Raw genomic sequence first — 12,917 nt, 5'->3', positions numbered from 1 at the left:
GAAGGGTCTGTACCACCACAAGGGAACATGGGTCTTGCATGGTTCACCCAACTACACCTCCAAAAGACATGGCTTACATGCAGAAGATCAGAGGTTCAGCACCATGGGCATAGTCAGGGGCAGCAACTGCCCCTCTAAACCAAGTAAGTAAATAAAAAATATTTAACCAAAATTAGAAATTTTAAATCAGAACCAGTGAAGGCGGTGAAGGTCCTGTGTGAGTGTCTGGAGGCGGTTGGAGGATGGATGGCGGCTAACAGATTGAGGTTGAATCCTGACAAGACAGAAGTACTGTTTTTGGGGGACAGGAGACGGGCAGGTGTGGAGGATTCCCTGGTCCTGAATGGGGTAACTGTGCCCCTGAAGGACCAGGTGCGCAGCCTGGGAGTCATTTTGGACTCACAGCTGTCCATGGAGGCACAGGTCAGTTCTGTATCCAGGGCAGCTGTTTACCAGCTCCATCTGGTACGTAGGCTGACACCCTATCTGCCTGCAGACTGTCTCGCCAGAGTGGTGCATGCTCTGGTTATCTCCTGCTTGGACTACTGCAATGCGCTCTACGTGGGGCTACCTTTGAAGGTGACTCAGAAACTACAACTAATCCAGAATGTGGGAGCTAGACTGGTGACTGGGGGCGGCCGCCGAGACCATGTAACACCGGTCTTGAAAGACCTACATTGGCTCCCAGTACGTTTCTGAGCACAATTCAAAGTGTTGGTGCTGACCTTTAAAGCCCTAAACGGCCTCGGTCCAGTATACCTGAAGGAGCGTCTCCACCCCATCATTCTGCCCGGATGCTGAGGTCCAGTGCCGAGGGCCTTCTGGTGGTTCCCTCATTGCGAGAAGCAAAGCTACAGGGAACCAGGCAGAGGGCCTTCTCGGTAGTGGCGCCCGCCCCGTGGAACGCCCTTCCAGCAGATGTCAAAGCGATAAACAACTACCTGACATTCAGAAGACATCTTAAGGCAGCCTTGTTCAGGGAAGTTTTTAACGTATGATATTTTGCTGTATTTTTGGTTTCTATGGAAGCCGCCCAGAGTGGCTGGGGAGGCCCAGCCAGATGGGCGGGGTATGAATAATAAATTATTATTATTATTATTATTATATAGAAATGATCACAATATTTGAAATGGAAATGATGTTGTGGCGCATTCTAGTGACCTGACAGAGCGATAGGCGTGGCTTCCACGAACTGACCAATCGCGTCACAGGTAGCTCGGTTCTGGAACAGGACAGGTGGGTGTCTTGCTGCCCCAACATAAATCCTGGCAACGCCCACATTCAACACCCCCTTTCCCAATAACTCCAGCTAGATTTGGAGCCCAAGGGCCACGTTTCCTTCTGGAGAACTCTTTGAGGGCCATATGCAACTGGTGGGCAGGGCCAGAGGCCAAAGCAGGTAGAGCAACGAATGCAATTTTTAAAATCTTTGTACTGTAGGTTAGTTTCCGCACAAACAAACACACCTCTCTATTGCCTATCCAGGCCAACATTTCAGACATTTCCAAAAGCCCTCAAGGAAGGTGTGAAGCAGGGCTGGCGAGGGGAGCAGCCTGAGCAGAGTGTGGATGCAGCTGGAGAAGGGTATGTGGAGTCCCAAGGGCCAGATAAGAGATGCTTGGAGGGCCGCATTCAACCCTTGTGGACTACCCAGCCCCGGTTTGCAAGACGCAGAAAACATTTGTGCAGGTTTGAGTTGAAGCCTACCTTTGTGCCGGATCAGGTAGTGACCCAGAACTATGAGGAGGATAAGGAGCAGGAAGACAATGACAGCCACTATTCCCCCAATGATGGCGTGGTACGTGCTCCCACTGTGGGTCATGGGGCTTGCATCTATCCAGAGGGAAAGGAGAAAAGGGAAAGGAGAAAAAGTTGGCTGAGAAAAAAGTTAGCTGAGAAGCGGCCGAGAAAATCCACATATCTCACTGAGTGGCTTTTCCTTCCAAACACCCAAACCAGAGCAGTCGAGGCAGAAGCGGGAGAGGGATGAGGCCAGGAGGAAGGAAGAAAGCAGAATATACAGAGGGGAAGATGAAATACTCCCCATGCTGGCCACAGTGAAATTCCCTGTCCTCCATACCTTTATTACATAGTTTCTGTCTGACGCTGAAGACACACTTCTTTACTCTAACACAGGGCTCAGCAAGCTTTTTCAGGACCATGTGGGGGGGCCAGACGATATTTTTTTGGGGGAAATGAACAAATTCCTATGCCCCACAAATAAACCAGAGATGCATTTTAAATAAAATGACACATTCTACTCATGTAAAAACATGCTGATTCCCAGACCGTCCGTGGGCCGGATTGAGAAGGCGATTGGGCCGCATCTGGCCCATGGGCCTTAGGTTGCCTACCCCTGCACCAGAGATACAGGATTGCATCCGGTAACTTTTGTGGGGGTTAAAAAATAAGACACCAAAGCAATGTACAGTGGTGCCTCGCAAGACGAAATTAATCCGTTCCGCAATTTTCTTCGTCTAGCGGTTTTTTCGTCTTGCAAAGCAAGCCCATTGACGGATTAGTGGATTAGCGCTATTAGCGGCTTTTAGCGGCTTATCGGCTTAGCGGATAAGCAGATAAGCGGCTTAGCGGCTTAGAAAAAGGGGGAGGGGAGGAAAAAACCCCCGCAGGAACTCGCAAGACATTTTTGTCTTGCGAAGCAAGCCCATAGGAAATTCGTTTTGTGAAGCAGCTCCAAAACGGAAAACCCTTTCGTCTAGCGGGTTTTCCGTCTTGCGAGGCATTCGTCTTGCGGGGCACCACTGTAATCAGTATCATTGTGGTGTAGTGATTTAGGACTAGGACTTGGGAGAGAAGGGTTCAATTCTCCACTCAGCCATGAAAGTCACGTATAACCTTGAAGCTTTTGAATGGTTTCGGTCTGACGTTCCTAATGTTTTCTGTCTTACTTATCATTACCATGTTGAAGGGCAACTGAAAGCTGTAACTGAATAATAGGCCCCACATAGCAATAGGTCTCTGTTTTCTCCCAAATACATGGAAACAGGATGCTCTGCCATAATGCCTTGTTTGTGGTGGACTTGTACTTAAAGAACGTGAGGTCTGGAGGGTGGCAACATGAGAAGGGGCCTTTTCTGTAGTGGCTCCTCAGTTGTGGAATTCTCTCCCCTGGGAGGCTCACCGGGCATCTCCATTATATATTTTTAGGCGCCAGGTGAAAATATTCCTCTTCAACCAGGCCTTTGGCTGATTAATATCCCACAGCCTTTTAAATGTGTCTATGGGAGCAGGGGAGTATTGTTTTGTTGTTTTTGCTTTAATTCTTTATCTTGTATTTTATTCTGTGAAGTGCCCTGAGATCTTGTGACGAAGGGTCGTATACAAATTTAATAATATATATACACACAAATATATAGCCAACAATAGTTTGTGATATTTCTATAGCAAGCAGCATATAAATTCCCTAAAATAATTGTGATTAAAACAATGACTTGTGATATTTCTGTAGTAGCCAGTAGTATATAAATTGCCTAAATAAAGTAGTAGTAGTAACAATGATAAGTAAGTAAATAACTATGACTATTTCTGCAGCAACCAAGCATCATGCAGGAGAGAGCAATAAAGTGACCCAAGTATTAGCAAAGCCATTCTTATTCCTGAATCTGGAAAACCAGCCATGCAAGATATGGATGCAAGATAGGCCAGGCCACAGACCCAAATATAAGACAGCTAAATCCTCGGCTGAGAAGCCTCAGCAGGTGGCTCCCTGGTGGCTCCCCCTCCCCCGCTCCTATCAATCAAGTGCCTATCCAGAACCCATGGGGGGATTATTTGGGAATGAAGATGCTCACTCAACACAGCAGCCTGAGTGAAGGGGTTAAGTGGTTGCTATGGCGACATAATCGGTGGACCTTTAAAGGTGGAGGACTAGCTGTGGGGTGAGCAGACGAGGTGCCGGCAAGGCAGAGAAAGTACATTTGGCTCCAGCATATGGGGGCCAGCACAGTTTGGTGCTTCCATGTGTTCAAAGCACTTTGCACGTGCTATCCCGGAATCATAGAATTGCAGAGTTGGAAGGGACCTTGAATGTCATCTAGCTCAACTCCCTGCAATGTGGAAATCATACCATCTTCCTTACAACAAGGTGGGTCGGCATTATGATCCCCGCCCATAACGCAGATGGGGAGACTGAGTCCAAAGGGCTACAGCTTGCCTTAAGTTACCATGGCAGGATTTGAACCAGGGACTTCCTGATTCTTAGTGCAGCCATTTAGCCACCATGCTACACCAGGGCTGGGGCTGCTAAGAAGTCTGCAATCAGTTCAGAGTCTGATAGTGCAGGAATCGTTTAGGGAGAAAAATCACACACACACACACACACACTTCAGAGAGCACTTGATTGATGCGTCCTCGGGAACACAACCGCCTTTGGCCTCCTTCCTGATGCCACACTCTCAAGCGGTTATTGTCGCATGCAGCGAAATTGGTCGAGGCACTAAACACACATGCCAGATGCGCAAATCCCTTTGCTCCAAAAAAGAAAAAGTCTTGTCTCATATTTCCCCCATCAATACTGCATTTCAAGAGACTTTTTATGTATCCCACCTTCCTCCGAGGAATCAGGCTTTCCTGCCTTTTAAGCAAACTGACAAACAGAGTCAACTGTTGCGGTTTTGTTATTTTATTAGGTACTTTTGCATTGTTCCAGATTAATCTTTAATGGCCGTTGCATTGTTTCCGATGAATTTTTAATGAAGCTTATTTCAAGATTATATAATGTCAAATCATATGTGTATGTGTGCGCACACACACACACACACACGAGATGTAACACACCCATGCTTTATTTTTATCTTATCATGGTATGCTCTATTCATATGGTGTGCACAAGATAAGACAGCAAGGAAATTGAGATTAACATTTTCGTTTGATTCCCTTCGAATTCAACATTTTGGCAATTACTGTGGTATTTTCTTTTCAAAATATGTAGAAGTAGTTGTTAGACCTCAGGAATATTCGTGCTCCATGCTTGCATTAATGTTGCATAATACTTCTCCCCACCCCCAGTATCCCCCTCTCTCTAATTTTGCCTTCTGTAAATGTTTCATTTTCTTATAGTTTTAAAAGTTCAGTAAAAAAATATATGGACCCCCTGACACATAGGCAGTGTTATAAACTCAGATATATAAGCTAGGCTCACTTGGTAGAGCATGAGGCTCTTAATCTCAAGGTCGTGGGTTCAAGCCCCATGTTGGGCGAAAGGCATTGCAGGGGGTTGGACTAGATGACCCTCATGGTCCCAACCCTACAATTCTATGATTTAACGCTGTTTCCCATTCTAGGCTGAGAAGAAAAGAGTATTATTACAAAAATATAAGAAGAGCCTCCTGAGACCATGAGACCTGTTCCCACCCTGGCCAGCAATCCTGGGACACACAAAGAATGTAGTCCTCCGACCAGCAGAGGGTGCCGTGAAACAATGCTCACCATGAACATTCAGGTTGTATATTGCCGTGGAGATGCCCATAATGCTTGAGGCATAGCAGATGTAGGTCCCGCTGTCGCTTTTGTTCAAACTGTCGAAGACGAGGATGTTGTCTTGGGCCTCGGCTAGGGGCGCCTGAGCTCCCTGCTTCTCCCACTTGTATTCCTGAGGGCTGTGAGGGAGGGAAGAGAGTTGGTGAGAGTCAGCAGAGCTTGGGATCAGAGGGATTGCACATCGCCCTTCAATGATCTGGAGGCCCCGGTCTATTGGGGGATACAAAGCTGTTCTAGGCACACGGTGAAACAGCAAGGCCTCGTCTTCTTGCCTAGGTCTGGCTGGGACCAACTGGTGCCCAGCAGTGGAGGCGGGTCCATTTGGGCAGAGGGGACACTGCCCCACCAACCACAGTTTGCTCTCCACCTGTCTGCTTTCCTGCTTCCAACAAATCAGGAGATGGCGCAGCCTGCCAGGTTCCTCCCCCTCAGTTTCCAGGTTGCTCTTGAAAAACTCAGCAGGGAGGAAGAGGATGGAGACAAAACAGTCTAGTTGGTGCTGCCTGCCATTGGCTCTGGCTCTACCAATCCCAATGGGCTCCAGAAAAGGACCTTTTTTGGAAATAGCTCCCCCAGTGTGGGAAGCCCCTTTGAAACAGCCTCACTAGGTAGCCTCATTTTGTTCTTCTCAGTGCCACCTTAGGCTTCTTGAGATAATTTAAACATTGCTGGTGTTTTCAGCTCTCCCTGGTGGCTTCCGTTCAGTTATCTAGTTTTGTGCTGGAGTCGTTTTTCATGATTTTATTTTAGAGCTTCTCGTTTGCTTTTGAGTAATTTTTTTGAATCATTAAAAAGATCAAAAGGACATTGTTAATGGGGTGGTATACACAGGATAAGACAACTTAGAGAGCAAGTGTGGTGCAAAAGCTGGAGTGGCCCTGTGAGACCAGGGTTCGAATCCCCTACTCAGCCATGGAGCTCACTGGGCGAGCCTGGGCCAGTTACTGCCTCTTGGCCTAACCTACCTCACAAGGTTGTTGTGGGGATTAAAAGAGGAGAGAGAGAGAACCATTGACGCCACTTTGAGCTGCTCAGACAAAAAGGTGGGATATAAAATTCCATAAATAAATAAATTTAACTGATTGTTTAATGACCAGTAAGCAGAGCACATTTGACCCTGATGTAAACCACCTAGGAGGTGGGCCGGAATAACATGATCAAGTGAAGAGCAGTGGCTAGTATTCATTGGGACTGGTATGACCAAGAGGTCAACAGTAGGCGGAGCCAGAGCCAAGGAGAGGCGGAGCCAACTCACCTTGGTTTTGCCCCTATAATCCTTTTCCCTTGCTGAGTCATATCCTCCAACATTTCTCTGATGAAAATAGGGATGTCCTATTCAACAATAATTATAATTATACCCCACCCACCTGACTGGGTTGCCCCAGCCACTCTGGGCCGCTTCCAACATATAGGAAAACATAATAAGACATTAAACAAACCTCCCTACACAGGGTTGCCTTCAAATGTCTTCTGAAGGTTGTATAGTTATCTCCTTGGCTCGGGGGTTGCATACCTGCCAACTTTTCTCTGATGAAAATAGGGACATCCTAAGGAAAAGTGGGACATTCCAGGATCAAATCAGAAGCTTCTGTAAATCCGGGACTGTCCCTGGAAAATAGGGACACTTGGAGGGTCTGCGGAGTTCTATAAAAGCAGACTAAGGAGGAGGAAGCTGGCTGGCAAAGCAACCCCCTGGACTGGATGTGAGTAAAGAGGTCGGCAGGTGGGGGCTGGCTCAGAGCAGACTGAGGTTGGTGGGGCATTGGCACACAGGCCCTGATGGACCAACCTTCACTGCACACGAGGTTCTTTGCCGTTTACGCATCAGAGGAGAGAAGGAGACTAACATTGGGTTGCCTCGTCCATCGCAGCGCAGCCTCAGATTTTGTCCTTCTCGTGGGCTGTCGGGATACGATTTGATTTCAGCTGTTGGCTTGTCTGGGGAGAGAGACAGAGGAAGAAAGAAGGGAAACTGCTGTCATTGTCACAACCAGATCCAGCTTTGACCTTTGATTCGGTGGTGGAGCATCTGCTTTGCATGCAGAAGGTCCCAGGTTCAATCCCCAGGTAGGGCTCTTGTCTGAAATCCTGGAGAACTGCTACCAGTCATTGTAGATCAGGGATGGGGAACCTGTGGCCCTCCAGATGTTATGGGATCCCCCCAGCAACCATCATAGAATCACAGAGTTGTAGAGTTGGAAGGGACTACGAGGGCCATCGAGGTCAACCCCCTGCAATGCAGGAATCTTTTGCATCTCATGCTTTAGCGGCTGAGCTATCCCAGGTCCTTCTAAAAGAAAAAGCACTGAATTCTCTGGTATAGAAGGCAGAAGAAGACTCCAGTTCCCATCTGCCTCACCAGCATGGCCAGTGGTCCAGCAATGTATAAAGGGCCCCAGGTTTCCTATAGTTGTGGCAGGAGAAGCCAGGGCTGGGGGACCTTTGGGCTCTCCAGATATTGCTGGACTCCAGCTCCCATCAGTCCCAGCAAGGTGAGGATTGATGGTGAAGAATGATGGAAGCTGGAGTCTGACAACTTCTGAAGGACACCAGATTCCCCATCCCAGCTTGTTGTTCTTTATTTTTCAATTATTACCTTTACACCCCAACTTTTCTCCAAGTGGTGCACACATTCCTCCCCCTCTCCATCAACAACCCTGTGAAGTAGGTTAGGCTGAAAGGCAGGGACTGGCCCCCAAGATCACTCAGAGAGCTTCACCAGCAAGTGGGGATTTGAACCCTGGTCCCCTAGGTCTTAGCTCAGCACTCTAACCACTCTAATCTTATCTAATCTTAGCCCTGTTAGAATATTTCCATTCCTCCTTAAAAAGGGAACAGGCTGTTGTGTGTCACAAGCCTGCTTACTTCCTGCACAAAGGGAGTTTCTGTTTTGTATATAGCTTTTGTTCTGGCGTTTTCCTCGACATGGATGCAAGCAGTCATGCTTTTCCTTTGTTCTGACCAACATTGAATAAAGCTGTAAATATGCTCTTCTGGGTGAATCTTCTGTTGTGGAAACTCTGCGAAAAGGGCGTGCATGAGTCTTGGAATGTGCCTGAGGCTTGTGTCGCTAATTGACTGATGCTGTTCTACAGGAGACTGAGAGATCATCTGGAGACGATGTAGGCCGGCCTGATGGCCTTTGTCTCCCTGGCAGTATCCCAACAAGCCCAACACTCTAACCACTGCCCAACACTGTTGAGGTACCAGGGATTGAACCTGGGACATGCTGTTCTCAAAGCAGATCCTCTCCCGCTGAGCTATGTCCCCCACTCCTGGGTCCTAGCATCAACCAGGTTGGGCCACCTTCATTTCCTTTGACCCCCACCTGCCCACTCCATTGCCCACAGCTCACGTACAAAAGACTGCTAGCTTCTGGGAGGTGGACTTGTCAGAGTTCTGCAGGGACTCATGGTCAACTGTGCAGGTGACCTCCACGCCATTGTCCTCCTTCCCGACGGTGAATTCTACGCGGCTGGTGACCGTGAACGTCTTCCCGTTAGCATCTTCTTCCACTTCCGAAGGTTCAGCTGTTTGGGGGAAGATGGAGTAAGAACGGCTGAGTGGCCACAGGGAACTGTGGCAAAGAGAACAGTTTAGATTCTCGACCAAATGAAAGAATCGTTCCTTGGTTCATCCAGGCTAGGTCGCCTGGAAGCAGTTTTCGACTCGCCACGGGTGATTAACCACCCCCCTTTTAAGTGATTGATTCAGGGGTCAGGGGACCCCGAATTGTCAGAGGGGCAGAGCTGTCCCATGGCCTCATACCTGAGAGCAGCTTGTCCCCCTTATGCCACCGGAGCTCAGCAGCCGGCTTGCTGCCGGAAGAGAAGCACGTCAGCTGGGCCACGTCTCCTTCTTTAAGAGGATCGGAGTAGCCAGAGATCTGGGGTTTTTGTGGGATTCCTGCGAGAAGGGAAAGAAACCTGGGACACTGAGGACTAGTGACTTGGTTGGAGAATCCTCAGCTACGTAGCAACCTTCCAAGACACTGGAGATGGAAGGCAGTAACACACAGGCTTAGTGTCTAGTTAAAAAAAAACCATAAGCAACCATCGGCCGAAATTCTCTGCAGGAGTGGAGCAGGACCACTCTATCCTTTCGCATTTCTATGGTGCAACCCCTCTGTAGTTCCCAGAGTCAGACTGTGCTTTTGGCTTCTACCTCCCAGCAGCCCTCTCAGCCAAGGACCCTTGAGGTTGCACATCAGGTCTAGCCACCCTCGTCTCTCTGCTCTCTTTTCACTGTCCCTTAGTAGCTCCATGATTATTATTTTTTTTGGGGGGGTGTCCCTAGACTTAGCACCCACTCCAAGAGGCATCCTAACCTGGAAGATACAGGACATGCAAACTCAGAATTCCCTTATGCTGCCACTGAAATTCCTGGATGCTCTGGGAGAAGTGGAAGCAGGAGTGCGGCTAGGGCAGGAGGCCCTCTGCTAGGCTTGGGGATGCTGGCCCCTGCCTGCCTTCACTACCCTCTGGCACTGACTGGCCTTGCCACCCCCTCCCTGCTCCCCTGGCCTCACCCAGCACAGTGACGATGGCCTTGGCGGTCCTCACAGGCATGGTGAAAATGGAACAGGTGTACTCGCCCTCGTCTGCCAGGGTCGCATTGTCGATACTGATGGTCAGCTCGTTGGGCGTAGACCTCTCCAGCTGGATGCGGAGATCTCTCAGCGCTAGGAGAGCAGAGAAAAAGGAGCGTTGCAAAATGGGTGAGTGAGGTTGCTTTAAGAAAAGCTAAAATAGCACATGGTAATGGTTTCTAATACTGAAATTGAGGATGCCCCTGTTGGAGAAACTCACCTTTCTGTTTTCTGCTTTTTGTGGGATGTGAAACACAAGAGCAGTCAAGTACAACATTCCTAGAGTGAACATGTTTACACATGGAGAGGAATGTTTGTTCATCCAGCAGGTAAACTTCCTGTTTCCTTCTGGGCTGGAACAGACTTCCTCTGCATGTGACTAGAGGTGGGCGTGGCCTCACCTGTGCAGGTAACGACAAAAACACAGGCCAGGGCAGCCACCTTTCTCTTTTTTTGACTACGTGGATCGAAGAAGCAACATCTGCTTAGCCAAAGATGCTCTCTTGGCTTCCAGCCAAGAGAGGACAGGGACTGTCTCCTTATGAGATAGTTTCCAGGTGTATGTTACTTTTCTAAGCTAAGTCTGCCTTCTGGGATCCGATTGTGAACAGAACGCGAGTAAATTCTTTTTATACTTTTATAGAAGACTGTGTTGTGTCTTATCTTTTATAAGGGAATAAGGGGGAAATACCAGGACAGTTTAAGGGACGCAGGTGGCGCTGTGGGTTAAAGCCTCAGCGCCTAGGGCTTGCCGATCGAAAGGTCGGCGGTTCGAATCCCTGCGGCGGGGTGCGCTCCCGCTGCTCGGTCCCAGCGCCTGCCAACCTAGCAGTTCGAAAGCACCTCCAGGTGCAAGTAGATAAATAGGGACCACTTACCAGCGGGAAGGTAAACGGCGTTTCCGTGTGCGGCTCTGGCTCTGGCTCTGGCCAGAGCAGTGATGTCATGCTGGCCACGTGACCCGGAAGTGTCTCTGGACAGCGCTGGCCCCTGGCCTCTTAAGTGAGATGGGCGCACAACCCCAGAGTCTGTCAAGACTGGCCCGTACGGGCAGGGGTACCTTTACCTTTACCTTTTTACCAGGACAGTTATTATAAAGGCTTTAGCGAGCCTGAGCAAACGCATCCGCTGTAAGTTTAAAAGGGGAATGTTACTCTGCTAAATTGTGGAACTTGTTAACACAAGTTGGAAAGACTATAATCAAATAATATATCCTCTCCTGCATCCCTGAACATTCCTACACTTTTAAAGCCTGATATATTATTATTGTTAGCTATTTAATGCCCCAAATAGGCTTCTATGAAAAAGCTATAAAGGTGGTTTCTCAGTAACTTCCTCTCTTGGAAATGTTGTAGTCATAATTGCCTATGGTAGTCTCTAAGTTACTCACCACAGAATTCATAGCTACCACGATAACATGAGATAACTGAGAATGGTTATCATTAGAGGCAATGGGCTGCATTAATTTCAATAGGTCTACTCCAACTTAGTTGGAGGAGGGAAGAAAGTGCCTCTTTGGAATATGCAGAAAATATTTTTTATTTTTTAAAGAAAGGAACTACAGAAAGAGGGGGAAAGGAAGTGAAGTTTTGAAATGTTAAAATGACTGCAAAATTATTGAAATGCATAAAACTGCATAAAAATCATAAATATTTTTTTCCTACAGCTTTTTGGAGACAGTGCGTTCTGATGGTGCGTGCAGTGATAACGTGAAATGGTAAGAGATGAAGAGTTCTAACCATTACACAATACTGCTGTTCAATGACAATAATGTGATAGGGAACCTGTGGCCATCAAATATGGTTGGACTCCAACTTCCATCAACCAGTGATCACAGGGATGATGGGAGTTGTAGTCCAACGGCATGTGAAGGTTCACTGGTTCCCAATCAGGGAGGTCCAGCGCCGAGGGCCTTCTGGCGGTTCCCTCATTGCGAGAAGCAGAGCTACAGGGAACCAGGCAGAGGGCCTTCTTGGTAGTGGCGCCCGCCCTGTGGAATGCCCTCCCATCAGATGTCAAAGCGATAAATAACTACCTGACATTCAGAAGACATCTTAAGGCAGCCCTGTTCAGGGAAGTTTTTAATCTGTGATATTTTAGTGTATTTTTGGTTTTTATGGAAGCCGCCCAGAGTGGCTGGGGAAACCCAGCCAGATGGGCGGGGTACAAATAATAAATTATTATTATTATTATTATTATTACAGAATCCTTACTCTTTGCCCTTTTTAAAAAGCAAGTCAAAAGGTTTCTTTCTTCCAGACAGCCTGTTGATCTCCACATTTTACTCCCTTCTGTTTTTATGGTCCTGACCAGCGGCTTTAAAATTCCATTTTAACATTGTGAGTTATCAACAGTGTTTTAAAATTACTACTAAAACACTATTAACAGTGTGTTCATGCATGTGTGCTTGCCTGCCCTGCAATTTACAGAATTAAAATCAATATACTTCCCCCTCAGATATGTAGGACTGGGCTTTTAATCAATAAATCATATTTCAGATGACAGCATCTCTAAAATTCACCAAATTAGCTCCATTGTCCTCAGCTCTGGGGCATCCACAGCAAATCCGACTACTTGATCTGTTGCAAATTTATCTTACTTAGACATTAAATATATAATTTTAGCTTGCTCATCACGAGAATCAGATATATGGACCTAGTGAGTTTCCTCCTGGCACTCACATTATCATCTTTTAGGTGTTAAGCAAATGCATTTTCATTTTCTCAGTCTTTAAAAAATTGCTTTTTAAAAAAACTTTTATTGCAAATGCCGTAGTCTCATGGGAAACAAGTTGGGCCTTTTGTGCTTATTTAACATTCCGAATACTGTA

At 47.4% G+C, this 12,917-nt stretch overlaps 1 protein-coding gene across 4 annotated transcripts in view; it reads right to left on the bottom strand.

The window, feature by feature from the left end:
• The window catches only part of CADM3 (cell adhesion molecule 3), a 100,299-nt gene that overhangs the window by 14,957 nt on the left and 72,425 nt on the right, over nucleotides 1-12,917 (bottom strand). For 2 of the 4 annotated variants that reach the window (XM_079957618.1, XM_079957619.1), the window contains exons 3-8: nucleotides 10,028-10,180; nucleotides 9,268-9,405; nucleotides 8,859-9,029; nucleotides 7,347-7,437; nucleotides 5,449-5,618; nucleotides 1,708-1,833 (exon numbers count right to left, since the gene is read on the bottom strand). In XM_079957618.1, coding sequence (XP_079813744.1) covers nucleotides 1,708-1,833; nucleotides 5,449-5,618; nucleotides 7,347-7,437; nucleotides 8,859-9,029; nucleotides 9,268-9,405; nucleotides 10,028-10,180 — 849 coding nt within the window. The remainder of the gene's footprint in view (nucleotides 1-1,707; nucleotides 1,834-5,448; nucleotides 5,619-7,346; nucleotides 7,438-8,858; nucleotides 9,030-9,267; nucleotides 9,406-10,027; nucleotides 10,181-12,917) is intronic. The other 2 variants (XM_079957620.1, XM_079957621.1) reach the window with 1 other exon arrangement.

The sequence above is a fragment of the Podarcis cretensis genome (genome assembly GCF_951804945.1).
Source record: "Podarcis cretensis genome assembly, chromosome: 16".
In the NCBI taxonomy this organism is placed as follows: Eukaryota; Metazoa; Chordata; class Lepidosauria; order Squamata; family Lacertidae; genus Podarcis; species Podarcis cretensis.
The sequence above is the reverse complement of the archived record's forward strand: the minus strand, read 5'-3'. Positions and strand labels throughout refer to the sequence as shown.